Genomic DNA, 20577 nt, shown 5'->3' on the forward strand with positions numbered 1-20577 from the left:
CGTACCTGCCACGCCTCCGATAGAGCTGCCTCTCCAGCAGGTGCCACGCCAAATTCGCCATCAAATTCCTGCCAAATGGGCGAAATTTGAGGGCCCTATCGTCGTCGCCATCAACATTCAGGCTGCCGCTAAAAAGAAGAAAACATCAATTCACGCATCAACACAAAATAGCCAATACTTTTACTAATCACACTTACCTGTCAATACACTCACAGATCAGCCTCTCAGTACCTGCCTCGCCACCAACCGCAACATTTTGTTGCAAGTTGGGCCCAATTTGGACGCCCCTCCGACAACGCTGCCAGCAACCGATGGCCGTGACGTCACGCCATCATCACAAAACAGCAGCGGCAATCCAACGACGAGGCCAGCCAATACAGTCGACTCTGGCCAGCGCTCCATCTCCATCTACATCGACAGTGCATCCTGGGTGGCCGGACCAGCAGCCACTCGGATGCAGCCAATCCGCACTCATATGCGGCCATCTCCACTGCGGCCGTTTCCACTGGCCAACGCACCCCGATTGGCCGGACCAGTGTCAATCCCCAGTTCTCCAGGTAGAAGCAACGTGGGCGGCCGGACCAGAGTCGCTCATCAAGCTCCATCTCCATTCACGCCAACTCCTGGATCCTGCCTCTGTCAATTCCGATGCCGCAGATGCGTGATCTGCAGCATCACATACACTTGCACATCCAGCGCTGAGGCGGATGCGCCCTGTGCCATCCACACTGCTCCAGACGACGATGATGATCCTCCAGTACCTGAAATAGAAAATAAATAGAATTAAATTAGCCTATAAATGTCATTAATGTTGCAATTTGTCCAAATACTCATCTCTTTGTTTGTATAAATGTACGTCAATTATTGCGAATGTCAAAATAGGGCTACCAGACTGTAATACTGATAGAATGTAAACATGTCTGTAGATGTTAATGTTAATGTAATGTTAATGTCAATTGCCCGCAAAAATTCAAAAGAACATCATTGTTGTAAGTTAAGCTTAAATGTAAATTGCCGAAGTACTGGTAATGAGAAAAGCTGGAAATAAACTCCGCCAGTAGCAAAGCTGGCGGGCGAGTGTGCGCATCGTAGGCGTGCACGCGCATCTAATTACATCGAAAAAAAAAAAAAGTGACTTGTGTTTTTTGTTGTATTATGTGGAACTATAAATGTATTAAAGTACATGTTTCAACCGGGACTAAATTAAATGAAACTAAATAAACAATATGTGCCAAATAATTGCAAATAATGCAATATAATCATCTGTAACCGTGCCGTAATAGTGAAGCCAATAAACCCAACTGAGGAAAGAGGAAGGAAAAGCAAGCTACTGAGTACCTGGACCAGGCCACCAAATGGACGCACTTGCTCCAAATCTGACGACCAATAATATGGATGTTATGGATGCTATGGACAACTCGGCAAGAGCCGAAGCGGGTGGTGAGTGCGTTACTCAAATAAGTTCTGCCGTCATATCGACCAGGCCCCTGGGAGGGAACCCCTCCGCAAATGCTTCCCTCTTCGAACCAATGTTCGACTCAGAGGGGGATGCGGATCTGGCCGAGTTGGAGACGGACTCGCCAGAGAGTACCCTGAGCTCCTTGGGAGCTACGGTGCTGGAGTTCGAGCGTCGTTTCGTGGACAGGGGTTTATATGTTAGAAAATACCCGCCAATCCCACCAAAAACAGACGCCAACATACAAGAAAAACCGCCATCAAATACACGTACAAACACGCAGACAAAAATAGCCCCCAGCGAAAGTGCAACGGGTTCCAAAATAGCGGCGCTTTCGCTCTTACCAAAGAGCATTTAAGTGCACATAAACAAAACAAGAACAAATGTTATGCCCATATGTTTTCGCGCCAAAACATTAGCGAAAACAAAAACAATCAAACAACTCACACAAGCATCAGAGAGAGCGACGCTTGCGCTCTCTCGGCAGCCGAACCCTCGGCGCACAATCAAAACGGAGGCTCGTCACATCAAGCCCCAAAGCGTTTGCCGCCAAACATGCACTCACACACTTATGACAAAAAGAGAGATGCTTGCTCTCTCCCGCCGAACCAAAACACAAACACATACAAGAACGAAGCTAGCCTGACCTACGCCAATAACAAAACCGAAACTGTAAACGGCATAAAGAAAAACAATGACCAGCAACAAAGTTTGACGACAGCTGAACGCAATAATACTAGCAGAAGCAGAAAATGCTTGCTGCCCACTCTGACTCAGGCGGACGAGCATAATACTCAGACAAGGCCTAGTACCAGAACACAACTGGTAAAGGAATGGCTAATTAGCGTTCCCCCGCTACTGGCCAATGATATGCCCTCGCCCCTGCCCCTTACCCCTTTAGCAAAGGATAACCTGACTACAGATTCGTTTCGCTCGCCGCTCAAAAGAAGATGCGCGGCGATCGAAACGGATACAGATGACGATGACTTCACCTGCCTCACTCTGGACACGCCCATGTTCAAGAGCCAATTCGCGAAAAGGCTGCATCATGAGACTCGGCAGATGGAGTCAGATGCTGGGCAAATACGCACACCGTCAAATAGTGTGGTTCCGGTTCCGGAGGCCCAACATAGGGAGCCCCAAAGGATAGAGGCTGAAAGCCAACAGATGGAGACGGACAACCACCAGCCGCAACATCAACCAGCAATCAATATAAATTTAACGCCAGTCCAACCGTCATTACGCAGCACCCAGGTCCCAACAATCTTCCTGCCCCTGGTGCCTGCAATTTTACCCCTGATTAACAAATTGACAACAAATCCGAACGTGGGGAAATTCACAACGAAATCGATGGCCAACAGTGGACTTAGAGTCCACTGCGACGACATTATAACATACAACGCCATTCAGAACGCCCTAGCTGAAGACAGCACCCATCTGCACACACACCAGCCGCGCAGTGAAAGGGGCTATCGTGTAATAGTGCGGCACTTACACCACACTACTCCCAGCAGCTGGATAACGGAGGAGCTTGAACGACTCGGATTTACTGCGAGGTTTATCCGAGGATTAAAACACCGTTTTAATGGAAGGCCTCTAAATATTTTTGAGGTTGAAATTCAGCCCAAGGCGGATGGTGGCCATGAGGCAATTCTGGACATTAAAAACCTGGCCAATCAATGCATCTCCATAGTGAGACAAGCCAAGCCACGCGACCCAGCGCAGTGCCATCGGTGCCAGGAGTTTGGGCATACAAAAAACTACTGCAGACGGCCATACAAGTGTATGAAATGCGCTGGAGATCACCCCACAACAGCATGCAGGAAACCCAGGCAGGAGGATCCCAAATGCGCCAATTGTAGCGGCAAGCACGTGAGCTGCTACAAGGGTTGTCCCGCCTACAAAAAGGCCCGCAGCCATCTAAGGGCAAACAGGCTCATCGCTGAGCAGCAGAGGCAGCAGTATCAACAGCAACGCCAGCAGCCACAGCAGCCAACTGATCAACATCGTCCACAAACTCAGCAGCCGAGTCGCCAATCCCAATCCCAGCAACAACAGCAGACAACAAACACAGGCACCAGAGGTAATGGCAGGCCTTCCTACAGCAGGGTGTTGCGGTCCGGGAATGCTGAGCAGCAGCAGCAGCCACGAGCGGCAGAACGGCAACAGCCGACGAGCAGTCGTCGTCCTTCCCAACAACAGCAGCCTCATATCCCCGCCCCCAAACAACAGCAGTCATCTCAAAAGAAGCGGCCACAACACCAAAAACAACAGCAGCACTCAAGCGGCAGACAGGGGGCCAAAGCAGCACCAACACCAGCTGCAGCAGCAACGCCCACCACCCGCAAGCCCTTGTATAGCCGTGGTGCGCAAGCCAATCCGGCCGAAAATCATTTGGCCAAGATCCAGCAAAATCTAAGGGAAGAGCAGCAGCAGCAACAAGAACAAAAACAGCAGCAGCGCGGTCACAATTTGGGTCGGCAGCACCAGCAGCAGCACCAGCATCGCGGCCATCATTCCCAGCCACAGGCCAAGGGGCGCCAATGCCAGCGCGATCAACGGGTGCAGCCAACTCCAAAACGTTTCCAGACGCCAAGAAATCCCCAGCATCAGCAGCAGCCAGCCATTCAATGCGATGGCAAGTGTGTGGGACTCCTAAAAGAGTATGCAGTTAAAATAGAAAACTTGGAGAAACGACTTCAAGAACTTACCACATTAATTGCAAGCCTGACGGAGGCAAAGGGCAGTGGCTCAGCAGCGGCCAATCCTCCAACACAGACTCCAGCAGCAGCACCAGAAGCAGCACCAACACCTACAAGGCCCGCCGCCAATTCACAACCTGACGCCGCAGCCGTATCGGAGGACTCTGATATGGACTGCGAAGCACTCAGCGACGATGGCGACGACCAGTGGACGGACGACGATTCAGTTGACGACGAGATAGCGGATATCCTAGACGACTACGATAGCTACTACTCTGACTACTTTTGATGAGCCCAAAAGTCGGTCCTGAGGCAGCCTGACAATCCACCGCACAGGTCCAGAGCAGCCACTGAAATAATACAAAATGACGTCAATACACACATCAACACAATATGGACAAAACTCAAAATAATCACACGTACCTGCCACGCCTCCGACAGATCTGCCCCTCCAGCAGCTGCCCCGTCATCAACTCCACACATCTGATGCCAATTGGACGACATTTTAGGATTTATTGACGACGCTCCTGACAATCCACCGCACAGGTCCAGAGCAGCCACTGTAAACAAACCAAAAATGACGTCAATATTCACATCAACACAAAATGGTCCAAATACACACAAAACATACGTACCTGCCACGCCTCCGATAGAGCTGCCTCTTCAGCAGTTGCCACACCAAATTCGCCATCCAATTCCTGCCAAATGGGCGAAATTTGAAGGCCCTATCGTCGTCGCCATCAACATCCAGACTGCCGCTAAAAAGAAAAAAAAACATCAATTCACGCATCAACACAAAATAGCCAATACTTCTACTAATCACACTTACCTGTCAATACACTCACAGATCAGCCTCTCCAGTACCTACCTCGCCACCAACCGCAACATTTTGTTGCAAGTTGGGCCCAATTTGGACGCCCCTCCGACAATGCTGCCAGCAACCGATGGCCGTGATGTCACGCCACCACCATCACAAAACAGCAGCGGCAATCCAACGACGAGGCCAGCCAATACAGTCGTCAATGGCCAGCACGCCATCTCCATCTACATCGACAGTGCATCCTGGGTGGCCGGACCAGCAGCCACTCGGATGCAGCCAATCCGCACTCATATGCGGCCATCTCCACTGCGGCCATTTCCACTGGTCAACGCACCCCGATTGGCCGGACCAGTGTCAATCTCCATTTCTCCAGGTAGAGACGGCGTGGGCGGCCGGACCAGAGTCGCTCCCCAAACACCATCACCATCCACGCCAACTCCTGGATCCAGCCTCTGCCAATTCCGATGCCGCAGATGCGTGATCTGCAGCATCACATACACGTGCACATCCAGCTCTGAGGCGGATGCCCCTGTGCCATCCACATTGCTCCAGACGACGACGATGATCCTCCAGTACCTGAAAGAGAAAATAAATAGAATTAAATTAGCCTATAAATGTCATTAATGTTGCAATTTGTCCAATACTTATCTCTTTGTGACCATCTGTTTGTATAAATGTACGTCAATAATTGCGAATGTCAAAATAGGGCTACCAGACTGTAATACTGATAGAATGTAAACATGTCTGTAGATGTTAATGTTAATGTAATGTTAATGTCAATTGCCCGCAAAAATCCAAAATCACATTATTGTTGTAAGTTAAGCTTAAATGTAAATTGCCGAAGTACTGGTAATAGGAAAAGCTGGAAATAAACTCCGCCAGTAGCAAAGCTGGCGGGCGAGTGTGCGCATCGTAGGCGTGCACGCGCATCTAATTACATCGAAAAAAAAAAAAAAGTGACTTGTGTTTTTTGTTGTTTTATGTGGAAACTTTAAATGTATTAAAATACATGTTTCAACCGGGACTAAATTAAATGAAACTAAATAAACAATATGTGCCAAATAATTGCAAATAATGCAATATAATCATCTGTGATCGTGCCTTAATTCAGTGAAGCCAATAAACCCAACTGGAAGAACTGAAAGAGGAAGAAAAAGCAAGCTACTGAGTACCTGGACCAGGCCACCAAATGGACGCACTTGCTCCAAATCTGACGACCAACAAAATGGATGTTATGGATGCTATGGACAACTCGGCAAGAGCCGAAGCGGGTGGTGAGTGCGTTACTCAAAATAGTGCTACCGATATAATGACCAGGCCCCTGGGAGGGAACCCCTCCGCAAATGCTTCCCTCTTCGAACCAATGTTCGACTCAGAGGGGGATGCGGATCTGGCTGAGTTGGAGACGGACTCGCCAGAGAGTACCCTGAGCTCCTTGGGAGCTACGGTGCTGGAGTTCGAGCGTCGTTTCGTGGACAGGGGTTTATATGTTAGAAAATACCCGCCAATCCCACCAAAAACAGACGCCAACATACAAGAAAAACCGCCATCAAATACACGTACAAACACGCAGACAAAAATAGTTCCCAGCGAAAGCGCAACGGGTTCCCAAAATAGCGGCGCTTCCGCTCTTACCAAAGAGCATTTAAGTGCACATAAACAAAACAAGAACAAATGTTATGCCCATATGTTTTCGCGCCAAAACATTAGCGAAAACAAAAACAAGCAAACAACTCACACAAGCATCAGAGAGAGCGACGCTTGCGCTCTCTCGGCAGCCGAACCCTTGGCGCACAATCAAAACGGAGGCTCGTCACATCAAGCCCCAAAGCGTTTGCCGCCAAACATGCACTCACACACTTATGACAAAAAGAGAGATGCTTGCTCTCTCCCGCCGAACCAAAACACAAACACATACAAGAACGAAGCTAGCCTGACCTACGCCAATAACAAAACAAAGACAAACACACTGACTTATGCCGAAACTGTAAACGGCATAAAGAAAAACAATGACCAGCAACAGCAACAAAGTTTGACGACAGCTGAACGCAATAATACTAGCAGAAGCAGAAAATGCTTGCTGCCTACTCTGACTCAGGCGGACGAGCATAACATACAGACAAGGCCTAGTACCAGAACTCAACTGGTAAAGGAATGGCTAATTAGCGTTCCCCGCTACTGGCCAATGAAATGCCCTCGCCCCTGCCCATTACCCCTATATCAAAGGATAAATTGACTACTAATTCGTTTCGCTCGCCGCTCAAAAGAAGATGCGCGGCGATCGAAACGGATACAGATGACGATGACTTCACCTGCCTCACTCTGGACACGCCCATGTTCAAGAGCCAATTCGCGAAAAGGCTGCATCATGAGACCCGGCAGATGGAGTCAGATGCTGGGCAAATAAGCTCACTGTCAAATAGTGTGGTTCCGGTTCCGGAGGCCCAACATAGGGAGCCCCAAAGGATAGAGGCTGAAAGCCAACAGATGGAAACGGACATCATCAGCCGCAACATCAGCCAGCCATTAGTATAAATATAACGCCGTCCAACAGTCATTACGCAGCACCCAGGTCCCAACAATCTTCCTGCCCCTGGTGCCTGCAATTTTTACCCCTGATTAACAAATTGACAACAAATCCAAATGTGGGGAAATTCACAACGAAATCGATGGCCAACAGTGGACTTAGAGTCCACTGCGACGACATTATAACATACAACGCCATTCAGAACGCCCTAGCTGAAGACAGCACCCAATTGCACACACACCAGCCGCGCAGTGAAAGGGGCTATCGTGTAATAGTGCGTCATTTACCATCACACTACTCCCAGCAGCTGGATAACGGAGGAGCTTGAACGACTCGGATTTACTGCCCGTTTATCCGAGGATTAAAACATCGTTTTTAATGGGATGGCCTCTAAATATTTTTGAGGTCGAAATTCAGCCCCAAGGCGGATGGCGGCCATGAGGCAATTCTGGACATTAAAAAACCTGGCCAATCAATGCGTCTCCATAGTGAGACAGGCCAAGCCCACGCGATCCAGCACAATGCCATCGGTGCCAGGAGTTTGGGCATACAAAAAACTACTGCAGACGGCCATACAAGTGCATGAAATGCGCAGGAGATCACCCCACAACAGCATGCAGGAAACCCAGGCAGGAGGATCCCAAATGCGCCAATTGTAGCGGCAAGCACGTGAGCTGCTACAAGGGATGTGCCGCCTACAAAAAGGCTCGCAGCCAGTTAAGGGCAAACCGGCTCATCGGTGAGCAGCAATATCAACAGCAACGCCAGCAGCCACAGCAGCAAACCGAGCAGCAACGCCCACAACAGAAACACAACAAACACCAGCGTACGCAGCAGCAGCAGCAGCATCATCAGCAGCAGTCACAGCAGACGCAACGACAGGGCCGCCAACAACAACAACAGCAGCCAGCAACATCAGCGGCAGCGGCAGGCCGTCGTACAGGCCGGGTAGTACGTAGCGGAACTACTGAGCAGGAGCAGCAGCAGCAGCAGCAACCAGCCACGAGCGGACAATCACCAACAGCAGCATCGCCGACCACAGCAACAGCAGCAGCCATATGTCCGTACTGTTGAGAAGCAACAGCCATCACAAAGGAAGCGGCCACAGCAGCAGCAGCATCAGCGGCAGCAGCGCGCAAGAGTTGTACAAGGGGCCAAAGCCGCACCAACTCCAATAGCAGCAGCAACCGCCCAACACCCGCAGGCCCTTGTATAGCCGAGGTGCTCAAGCCAATCCGGCCGAAAAATCATTTGGCCAATTTCCAACAGAAGTTGAGGGATGAGCAGCAGCAGCACCACCACCAGCAGCAACAAGAACAGCAAAAAACTCTCCCCGCAAATTTCCAGTCCCATGCCCATAAAGAAAATGCAGAATTTCTCTCAAGACTGAGGCCAAAATCGATAGTCTATTTTCTGCAATAGTTAAATTAATAAACATCAATACAAATAAGACAAGCAAAACAACAAATAGCAGTTCACCAAACTCTTTGGACATGGCCCTGTCCTCCGCCAATGATGCCTTTTATGTATAGTCCAGTCCCGAATGGCCTGTCAAACCAAAAAGTCAATCCAGTACAGACTATCTCCACCCACAGCGTCAGCCAGAACGGCAACACTTTTAAAATTGCCTTCTGGAACGCGTGTGGTGTGACAAACAAGTTGAACGAGGTCGAAGTTTTCCTGAAAAGGGAAAAAATACAATTAATGATGGTCATCGAAACACGCACAAGGGCCGTCTCTGTGAGCGGATTCCACACTTACACTGCACAAAATCCGGCAAACGATCGCAGAGGGGGAGTAGCCATCCTGGTCCGGGACGATGTCACCCACTCTGCTCTGCAGCCAATTTCAAAGCCATTCATCCAGAGTGCACCTGTCATCGTCTTCACTGAAAAGGAAAATAAAAAGGGAATTATTTTTGCGCCGATCTACTGTCCGCCTGTATTCAAGTGGGCGCCTGCCCATTTTACTGGATTGATAAGACATTTTGAAGAACTCTGCGTCGAAGAAACAGCATCCGGCCTTCCTTGTATGCGGTGACTGGAACGCGAAGCATATGTGGTGGGGAAATGCCCGTGGATGCGCCAGAGGGAAAGCACTGATGGAGGCTGTACACACCAACAACGGCTGCAATTTGCTGGCCACCGGTGGTGCCACACACTATCCCTACGACAAAAAAAAGAGACCATCAGCGATTGACTTTGGAATCTACAAAGGAATCAACGACACTCACCTGAGTATCCGTTCAAGCTCGGATTTGGACTCTGATCACTTGCTGCTCAGGGTGGAGTTGACGATCGGCAGCGGTGGACGTAGACATCCTACGCCCACAGTCAGGAAACATCTGCTCCCAGCACGTGGCCAATATCAGCCTGTTCCAAAAGTCGCTGGAACGGTTGATCAATCTCAACACCGAGATTAGGATAGCGCAGGACATTGATGACGTCGTTTACTTGTTTTTGAACAATATACGGGTAGCAGCAGCAGCAGCAACAACACAACACCAACAGCAGCATCCAAACACTCATCGAAGATGGCCACAGCAGCGTCAGCATCATCATCAGCAGCGGTCACAGCAACATCACCGGCACCATCACCTCAAGCTGGACGAGGCTACAAGCGAGCTGCTCTCCATCAAACAGCAGTGCAAGAGGATCTGGCTGGCGACCCGCACCATCGAAGCCAGACGAAACTACAGGGCGGCGCAAAATCGTCTTAACAAGGGGCTCACAATCCTGAAAAACAAAAACATCAACAAACTGTTCACAGGGATTGACAACAAAGACCGCTATCAAATGCAGAAACTATGGAAATTGACCAGCACAATCAAAAGGCAGCCGCAGCCAAACTGGCCACTGAGGCTGCCAACTATGACTGGAGGCAAGGCAAGTGTCTCGTGGACAAAGTCAACAGCTGAGACAGCCGATGCCTTTGCTACTCACCTGGAGGAGAGATTCAGCCCGATACTGTCCAATTCAGATGAAGAGCGGGCCGCAATCAATAGAGAGCGTGAGCAGTCAAAACGGCAGAAGCAGCTACAACCGGACCAGGAAACCAGGATTCCCTTCAGACCAGTCACACTGCCTGAGCTGATGCAGATTGTGGATGCATTGGAGCTGTCCAAATCACCTGGGGGAGACAAAATCAATAACAAACTGATTAAAAATTTGCCAAAAAAAGCGCTATTATATTTAATACTAATATATAACTCCATTTTCAGGCTGGGCCACTTTCCAAGTCAGTGGAAACATGCCCAGATTAAAATGATTTTAAAACCGGGCAAAAACACAGCAGACATGTGTTCCTACCGGCCAATCAGTCTATTATCTGGCCTTTCAAAGATCTTTGAAAAATTGCTGATGGCGAGACTGTTTGAGGTGGAGAATTTTGCCAAGGCCGTACCCAATTACCAATTTGGATTTCGGCGGGAGCATGGCACTGAACAGCAGCTGGCTCGAGTCACTCAATACATCCTCAAGGCGTATGAGAAAAAACAAGTTTGCTCGGCAATTTTCCTGGACATCTCCGAAGCTTTTGACCGAGTATGGCATGAAGGGCTGCTGTACAAGTTGATGAAGCTGCTGCCTTTAAATTTGTACTGCATTCTGGAGAGCTACCTGGCTGAACGCACTTTTTGTGTGAGCTGCGGAGACGAGGAACTGTCAAGGATCGGAAAAATATCAGCTGGAGTCCCGCAGGGTAGTGTACTTGGGCCAATCCTATACACAATCTATGCCTCGGACATGCCAATGCCTCACCTCATCCAGGACAGCACTGGCTTCCATCCAGAACGGGAATCAATGCTGCTGTCCACGTATGCCGACGACACGGTGATAATGAGCGCATCTGCAATCCCAAATGTGGCAGTCAAATATAACCAAAGATACCTGACTCACTTCTCTATATGGGCCAAGAAGTGGTGCATTAACATAAATGCGAAAAAAACCGGACATGTAATATTCACACTGAGGACAATTAGATCAACGGACTTAAGGCAAACGCCGACTATAAATGGACAGGCTGTGCCACTTGCCAAATCACACACATATCTGGGCATAAAATTGGACAAAAAACTCACCCTAAGCTCACACATCACGAGGATCTGCACAAAACTCCGATCAAGAGCGGCCAAACTGGACTGGCTTGCTGGCCCAAAAAGCCGGCTGCCAAACGAAACCAAGGCTATAGTCATCAAGCAGCTCATCATGCCCATTTGGCAATATGGTCTTCCGGTTTGGGGCGCACTTACATCCGATTCCCAGCTGCGACGGGTGCAAAGCCTACAAAATAAAATTATTAGACGGGCAATGAAGGCGACAAGGTTCACCAGGAACGATGCGATAAGACAGACTCACAATCTAGACACAATCGACGAAGTGTTCCATGCGGCAAGTGGGCGCTTCGCCAACTCCTTGGCTTGCCATGTCAATCCGGAGGCTCGGAAACTATTACTGCAGCCGTATGAACCACAGCGATTGCAGAGACCACGTTATCTGCAACAGCTGCTCCAACACTTCCGCCCGCTGCAGCCTCAAAATCAGGATCGGAGCAGCCATCATCATCAACATCCAGATCCGGCCATCTCCGAGGAATCGCTTCCAACGCTGGTCCGTCTCGAAGAGGAGGAGCTGAAAAGAAAGAGACAGGAGGAATCAGACGCCAGGCAATTAAGAAGAATCCAACAACAAAATATCATCAATCCGAACCCCGAAAGGTTCAACGAATCGATGATAAATTGCTTCAGAAAACGATACCTCAGCGGCCAAACTCCCCGAGAAAGAATAGTGGCTCTTATCTTCGGCCAGCCACTTTCTGTCCAAAGGATAATCCTGCCAGATTACGAGGGGGATCCCGATCCAGCGACGCAGCAGCATACCCAGCAGCAGACTCAGCAGCAGACGCAGCAGCAGACTCAGCAGCAGATGCAGCAGCAGACGCAGCAGCGGACCCAGCAGCAGACGCAGCAGCGGACTCAGCAGCAGACTCAACAACGGATGCAGCAGCAGACGCAGCAGCGGACTCAGCAGCAGACACGGCAAATTCTGGCGAGCAGCAACCGGCAGACGTCACATCATCGTTGCCAGACACGGGCTGCAAGCAGCAGCTCACGCACCCTGGACGACAGCCATCGACGCAATCTGCAAGAGGCACTTCTGGACCACGGACTGGAGCAAGTCCGACGGCGCCTTGAACGGGTGGTCGACGACGACGACGACGACGACGTCCAAATCATCTCAGATGACGACGACGACGACGACGTCCAAATCATCACCGATGTCCAATCCATCTCAGATGACGATGACCACAACAACGACGATGATGCCGGCCGGCACATTGCGCACACCGCCACAGTGACTCCGCACTTTGGTGCAGCAAGGCGCCGCTCACTGGGACGCCGCAATCCGGCCGCAGCAAGTCCAATGTTCCTGTGGTGGACATTGTCGTTGTACCTGGTAAATGTAAAAATGACATTAAAATTTGCAAAATTATCCCCTCCACAGAGTAATATAAAACGGCACAAAACTCACCTGAAGCGTGTACAAACACGCTTGCGACACCGGGCGACACCCCTAGTTGCTCCTCTGATCCTTTCTCATGGGCGTCACCACGGCATCCGGCCTCCAGAAGGGCTCCGCGGACGAGAGTCATTACGGCTGCTGGTTGGCCATGAATGCCAATTTGGACACGCTTGCGCTGCACACATGGCGCATCCGATTCCACGCAGGGGTGGTTTTCCTGCACTTCATGGCTGCTGGCAAACATCGCCACACAAATCTGGCCGAATCCCGGGCCACCTGGAGGACCACGGCGATCGCTCCATCCACTCTGCACGGCGCTGTGCATTGTCCACGTCTCCTGCCGCACCTTACACTCGCGCTCATCCAGCGCCGGTCGGTTGCGCACCGTGCCAAACACTCTGCTCCAGACGACGACGATGATCCAGTACCTGCAAATAGAAATAAAATAGAATTAAATTAAATTAAAATGTAAATAATTGTTCAAATATTGTCAATACTTATCTGTTTGTGACCACCTGCTGATTTATGTACGTTAATCCTGTGATTGACACATAAGGGCTGCCAGACCATTAGTTTCATGTTTTAATGTTAATGTTAATGTAATGCTACTGTAATGCTAATGTTAATGTTAACAGCCCGCCAATTTTAAAAATCACATTATTGTTGTTAGTTAAGCTTAAATGTAAATTGCCGAAGTTATGGTAATAGGAAAAGCTGGAAATAAACTCCGCCAGTAGCAAAGCTGGCGGGCGAGTGTGCGCATCGTAGGCGTGCACGCGCATCTAATTAAAAAAAAAAAAAAAAAAAAAAAAACACCTTCCCAAGGAACTCGCGAAGCAGCAATGGAACAGAATCGAGATGATCCCTAATCAGCGCCCATACACAGAAGAAGACCAAATCAGCCACGATAGGAACCTTGACGAAATGCGGAGGATGCTGATCAGGATGGATCGCCCAGTATCGCCACCACAAGAATACAACTACTATACCGAGGTCATACTGCCAAGACGGAGGTTACTGGAGCCTGCTCCCATAGCCACGATTGATCTGACGGTCAGCAGCAGAAGGCAGCGATTGGAGCGATTGGGCCTGGCAATGGATACAGCATTGAACGAGATAGCAGAAACACACTCGCGGCACAGCGATAACGGCCAAGTCAATGGAAGCACACTCACACACACTAACACAAATGCCCAGGAATATCAACCACCGCCAGCAACAGGAATAAGTACAGAAAACAGCAGCCAAAATGTACAGCAGCAATGAAGACTTACCGCCAGCAAAGTCCCGTTCAGCCCCTAAGAGTGCAACAACCATGGCTGCCACATTCGTACACAGAATACACACACACACACGGAAAAAAAACACAGAGGCATATGCGAGCGCGACAAATAGCCGTTGCGGTACGAGAACACTGACAAAGATCACTCCGAACCGACCAACTGGCGACATGGAAATGGACAGCTGCAAATTGTTTAAAAGAGTAGAAGACTCATGCGACCGACTGCCAAAAACGCGTCCGACCAAGGCGCCGCTGTTCACAACTATGAGCGTTAGCATTTCTGCTGCGCAATTTCTGTTTCTCCTTCTCCTATAGATCCCGAACTGGCGCCAGTGATCTCCCTGAGAGGAAGAGAGAAGACAACAACAACTTCTGGAAGGTGGTGGATTTCTGCCATTTCCACTGCCGAGACAACTGACTGCTGCGCAAAACCACATACACACACATCCACACAGACACTCAACCCAATGCTGGCCGCCCCGGACCAGAGGGCGGAACAGAAACGAAAGAAGAAACGAAGGAAGAAACAAAATAAACAATAGCTCTGGCTGCCCCGGACCAGTGGGCAGAGGAGAATCAAAAGAAGACAAAAAATAAATAGAAAAATAAATAGAAGACAATAATTAGAATAAATAACATATATGTATACATAATCGCCCTCCCTACCAATGTAAGGCAACGAAAATGTATCCCCTTAATTATAGTCTACATTTAAATCTAAACTAAGTCTAGAGTATTATGCTTTAACTCTACCCACTCCCCCTCCCCCCTTTGGCAAACGGACTGTTTGCCAAGGCGGAGAGAATTATACAAAAAGATGAATGCGCCGGCAGAACTGCTGGCAATGAGATTTCTTGCTGTAAAAAAAAGCACTGTATTCGCTGCCTACGGCTGCTAAATAGCAGCCTGTAGACAGCTGTATACGTACATTTATTATTAACAGCCCCAATACATTGTACCTAAAATGCTAAGAAGTATCTGTACAATAAAGTCCACATAGCGTAACGTAGCCCTGGCTCCCCTAACCTGCTGGAGCAGGCCAAGGCTCGAGCCGGGTTACGTTACGTTATGATAGTTACGTATCGCCTCCGCTGCATACGACACATCAAAACATCAAAACGTTCCGCAATAATTAATAATTAAATCGCCAAAAACGCCACAAAATCCCCGAAATAATATTGCACATGTATTAATATACATTGTGCAATATTTCGCAAATACATTCCGGGCAACGAAGTGTTGTGCCGCGTACAAGTTCCCACAAACCCGCTTACATAACCAAAGTGCCGGAAGTGAAAAAACGTGGGGTAGGCTTCAGCCGCTGCTGACCACCCCCCCCCCCCCCTCCGCTATATTAACAATTGTGTCTGTTTTGCACCAATAAAGCCACGGAAAACAAACAATGGTACGTAAACCGTGCCCGAAATCGAAAAAGAAGTCCAATTTGGCCTCGAGTGCTCCCTGCTCGGACAATGAAATCGATCTTCTTTCCCCCTCGGTACTAATGTCGGGAATTTCGCAAAGTGAGTTACACCCCCTTTCCTGCCGCTCGAGCTCATTGGCAGACTTGACCAGCGACATGCCATCAACCTCAGCTGCCGCTGCAGCCAAGTTGATGCAGGCCCCGTCCACTGTGAAGCCATTGCTCGCCCTCCCCTCTGCCATGCTAACTAGAGCCTCTGCTGCTACTGCCTCTGCTGCTACTGCCTGTGCTGCCATTCCTGGTGCTGCTGCTAAAGCCACCGCCCCTACTCGCGTAGCTGCCGCTGCAGCTAAACGCCCTTCAGTTACTACAGTTCCTAGTAATGCTAGTGCTGCTCGTGTAGGTGCTGCTCAACGCACGCCAGTTTCTACTGGTGCTGCCCGCGCTGCTGCTGCCTCTGCTGCTACCTGTGCCCCTGGCAGTTCTGCCACTGCTGTCGCTACCAATACTACTGCCCTTGCAGCATCCGTGCCGAGCCAGATGACTCTGCACGAGATTCTCAAGGAGCAGCGGGAAAAACTCGCAAAGGAGAGGAAGGTGATGGCCATGCTGAAGGCCGAGTCGGAGGCCCGTAACAAGAAGCGGACGACCACCCTGGCCTCGCCGATTACAAAGGTGTCGGCCAAGATGGTCAAACGGATCGTATCCTCGAAGGAGAAGCGGGACCCTAATCAGATGAGTACTACAAACTATTATAATATACTGTCTGATGCCGACGAAATGGATGTTGATGCTGACTGCAGCGAGGGAGAGACGGAAGCCGAGGAACCTGTTCCCACAAACAGGCCCTCTACTTCTCATACCACCCCCCCGCCTGCCCCTACTACTGCGCACGCTAACAATGCTGCTGCTACTGCTGACGCCAAAATTGTGCGGCCAGCCCCTATTTACATTCCTAATGTCACAGATATCTTTCCCCTACTACAGTGCTTTGATAATGCCATTGGCGCTGGTACATATGATACCAGGCCGGCTGCTAATAGGTCTTTGAAGGTAATGTGCCACACTATAGATGGACATAGGGCCCTGATCCGGCTCCTAAATGAGGGACAAGGTGTTGAACACCACACGTTTCGCCTGAAGAGCGAGAGGGGAATGCGTATTGTTATACGCCACCTGCACCGCTCCACACCCACAGATTGGGTGCGTGAACAGCTTGGTAGACTCGGATATAAGGTGAGGCATATTGCCAATATACTTAAAAGGTTTACAAAGGAGCCACTGGACCTGTTCGAGGTTGAGCTAGAGCCTCAGGACATTAACAATAACATCTATGAACTAACGGCAATCTGCAGCCAAAGGGTCAAGGTGGAGAAGCCCATACGTGCGCCAGGTGTTCCTCAGTGCCATAAGTGTCAGATGTTTGGGCACTCGAAGAATTACTGCAACCGAGCAGTTATTTGCTTGAAGTGCGGCGATAAACACGAGCCTAAGGACTGCCCCAAGAAGCGGGAGGAGGTGCCGAAATGCGCAAATTGTGACGGTCCCCATGTTGCCAGCTACCGTGGCTGTGTAAAATACAAGGAGTACTGCAATAAAAGAAGAAATGGGTTAGATCAGACCAACAAGATGCTAAATAAACTTTCGATGCCTACCTTACCCGCCACTCAGGGTTTGCGGCGTCCCCGCCAGCCACCCGTCATGAACCAGCAGGGATTTCCAGCACTGCAGCAACCTAGCCGCCGGCGAGCGCGCTCTGGCGCAAGAGCTCCTGCTCCTCCAGCTCAATTGAGCAGTTATGCCGATGCACTCCGCACACGGCTACCAGCGAGTCATTCCCAGCCTCTTCCTGGGAGGCAAGTTTGGCATTCGGTGCCACCAACAGCGGCCACAACTGGATACCAGCCCGTGGTGAGCAGTCAGAGTGTCCGTCCTAGCGATGAGCTCAGCCAGAAACTGGACTACCTCATCACCCTGCTGACTCAGGAGCGGATCCAGCATGCGGCCGCCGCTGCTGAATCTACTCAAAAACTGGAAGGAAAAATGGATATATTAATTGAACAAATGACTAAATTAACAGACTGTCTATATGCCAGCATTCAGGCTAATTCCTATGCCAGAAATGTTTAATAATAATCCCAGTAACTCTACCCGCCAACACAGCAATCTAAAGATTGTGTTTTGGAACGCCTCGGGACTCCGAGGGAAGACAGCCGAACTTGCGGCATTTGCATGCAGACACGAAGTTGACGTTCTGATGGTCTCTGAGTCTCATTTTAAAAACTCAGAGACCTTCAGCGTCAATGGATACTGTACTTACAGTGCCAATCACCCATCTGGGACTGGTCGTGGGGGATCCCTGCTCTTAATCAGAGCTGGAATCCTTCATATTGCCCTGCCGAATATAGCTACGGACCACATTCAGTGTGCATCCGCTACCCTGACCCTGCCTGATGGTGGCCGACTGGTGGTCTCTTCCATTTACTGCCCCCCAATGCAGGAATGGACTGAGGAGGACTTCTTGGCATTTTTTGGTCAGTTGGGGCCGAGATTCGTTGCTGCTGGCGATTGGAACGCGAAGAATTCGTGGTGGGGTAACGCAAGGGCGTGTAGAAGAGGCGGAAAGCTGCTCAGGGCCGTTCAAGAAAGTAGCTGCAACATTCTGGCTACTGGATCGCCAACCCACTACCCATATAACACTCGGCATACACCATCGGCAATCGACTTCGCGGTCTACAAGGGCGTGAGGGACGAATTGTTGCATATCTCCCATCTGAATGACCTCTCATCTGATCATCTCCCAATGGTGATTCAGTTGAGCATGTCTCCAGCGGAGGCGGTGAACAGGAGACGCCTCTTGCCCCCAGGGGCCAGCATTTCGAGGTTCCAATCGTGGCTTGACTCGCACATCCATCTGAATACTGAGCTCAGGTCAGCAGAGGATGTTGATGACGCAGCTAGCATTCTGGAGAGGAACGTGTTGGAGGCAGCTGAGCATGCCACAAGCGGTTTGAGGAGGCCCGTCCGACCTAGAGTCCAAGCTGAGTACCAGGTCAGCAATCGAATTCGGCTGATGATTGCCACCAAGAGGCGCCTGAGGAATATGCTGAAGCGGAACCATGACCCAGCAGTGCGGCACCTGTACAACATGCTAGCCAACAGGATCCACAAGGAGCTAGAAGCGGACAAAGCCAGACGAGCGGACGCAATCATTGGTTCAATCGATCCCACTGATCGCTACAGCATGGCAAAGCTGTGGAGATTGACCAATGGATTGAAGCGGCAGCCAGCAGCCAACTTGCCCGTGAGAAAGTTTTGCGCCGATGGAGAAGACAACGCTGATGATCCCTGGTGTAAGAGCACGGAGGAGAAGGCAGAGTCCTTTGCGAGGCATCTGGAGCAGCGTTTCAAGCCTATTCTGACCAGCGCGGCAGCCGACATACGAGCAATCGAGGAGTCTCCTGAAGAGTTTGGATCCCCTGGTCCCAATTTGAGATTCAGGGCGATCACTCTTCCGGAGATTGAGGCACAAGTCAAGGTACTGAAGGTGAAAAAGGCCCCTGGAATGGACAGGATCGACAACCGGACAATAAAAGCTCTACCCAAGTCTGCTCTTCTGTACTTCGCGCTAATATGCAACAGCTCCCTCAGGATTGGTTGCTTTCCTAACAGGTGGAAACACGCGGCTGTTAGCATGATCCCCAAGCCAGGAAAACCCGCCGATAAGTTGGCATCTTATCGCCCTATCAGTCTGCTTTCGGGTCTGTCCAAACTGTTCGAGCGACTCATTCTGACCAGGATGATGGAAGCTGATGGATTTGTTGAGGCTATTCCAAACCATCAGTTTGGCTTCAGACATGTACACGCGGCTGAACACCAGTTGGGGAGAGTCTCGAAGTTTATTTTGTCTACCTACGAGAACAATTTGTACTGCTCTGCCATATACATGGACATACAGGAGGCATTCGACCGAGTCTGGCATATGGGGTTAAAGCACAAAATGAAGCAGTTGCTACCGGCAGCAATATACAGAGTCTTGGCTAACTATTTGGACGATCGCACTTTCTATGTTGAATGCACAGGCGGAGTCAGGTCAGGGTACAAAAAGATTGCAGCAGGCGTTCCACAGGGCAGCGTACTTGGGCCCGTATTATACAACTTGTATACATACGACATGCCGCTTCCTCGCGACAGGGGTATGCTCCTGGCTACCTATGCTGACGACACAGCAATCCTGGCGACTGGCATGAATCAGCTCATGGCTACCAACAAGCTCAACCGCTTCCTGCACTGCATCTCCAACTGGGCAAAGAAATGGGGCATCACCATCAACGCTTCTAAAACTGTGCACATAGTGCATACGTTGCGCTCGATCCAGCAGCCAGATGATGAGTTGCAGCCGCACATCGCCGACCAGCGAATCAGTAGCGTCGCCGTGCATTCCTATCTGGGGGTCAAGCTGGATGCTAAGCTACTGTTCCATCAACACATTACAAACGTCGTCACCAAGGTCAGGGCAAGGGTCCAAAGACTGCGCTGGCTCCTGAACACAAACAGCAAATTGAACCTCAACACAAAGGTAATGTTGTACAAGCAGATGATCGCACCGATCTGGCAGTACACATTGGCCGTATGGGGTCCATTAGCTACCAGCGCAGAATTTGGACGAATCCAAGTCGAGCAGAACAAGACCCTTCGACTGATTTGTAATGCGCCATGGTACGTGAGGAACGACACCATCCACAGGGACCTGGAAGTGGACACGGTCGAGGCAGTCTACGAGAGGACGTGCAAGAGGTACACGGAGCAGATGAGATCCCACCACAACATTGAGGCAGCCAAAGTGGT

At 50.1% G+C, this 20577-nt stretch overlaps 1 protein-coding gene and 2 long non-coding RNA genes across 4 annotated transcripts; all 3 read right to left on the reverse strand.

Moving 5' to 3' along the window:
* Nucleotides 1–8897: 8897 nt before the first annotated feature.
* LOC113565746 lies at nt 8898–9499 on the reverse strand. Of its 2 annotated transcripts, XM_026988792.1 has the most exons (4): nt 9476–9499; nt 9267–9393; nt 8985–9185; nt 8898–8918 (listed from the first exon to the last, which is right to left on the reverse strand). In XM_026988792.1, coding segments are annotated over exons 1-4 (345 nt in total). In that variant the 5' UTR covers nt 9492–9499; the 3' UTR covers nt 8898–8917. The 2 variants fall into 2 exon arrangements, with proteins under 2 accessions (XP_026844593.1, XP_026844592.1); XM_026988791.1 differs by having other exon boundaries at nt 8904–9185.
* Nucleotides 9500–9871: 372 nt separating this feature from the next.
* LOC113565747 lies at nt 9872–11669 on the reverse strand. The gene is made up of 3 exons (XR_003408765.1): nt 11584–11669; nt 10448–10634; nt 9872–10240 (listed from the first exon to the last, which is right to left on the reverse strand). It is a non-coding gene; the product is annotated as an uncharacterized LOC113565747 (long non-coding RNA).
* Nucleotides 11670–11717: 48 nt separating this feature from the next.
* LOC113565785 lies at nt 11718–12414 on the reverse strand. The gene is made up of 3 exons (XR_003408791.1): nt 12260–12414; nt 11861–12133; nt 11718–11785 (listed from the first exon to the last, which is right to left on the reverse strand). It is a non-coding gene; the product is annotated as an uncharacterized LOC113565785 (long non-coding RNA).
* Nucleotides 12415–20577: the final 8163 nt, after the last annotated feature.

This window comes from Drosophila persimilis, unplaced genomic scaffold (assembly GCF_003286085.1).
Source record: "Drosophila persimilis strain 14011-0111.01,24,50 unplaced genomic scaffold, DperRS2 tig00000191-arrow-pilon, whole genome shotgun sequence".
NCBI classification, from domain to species: Eukaryota; Metazoa; Arthropoda; class Insecta; order Diptera; family Drosophilidae; genus Drosophila; species Drosophila persimilis.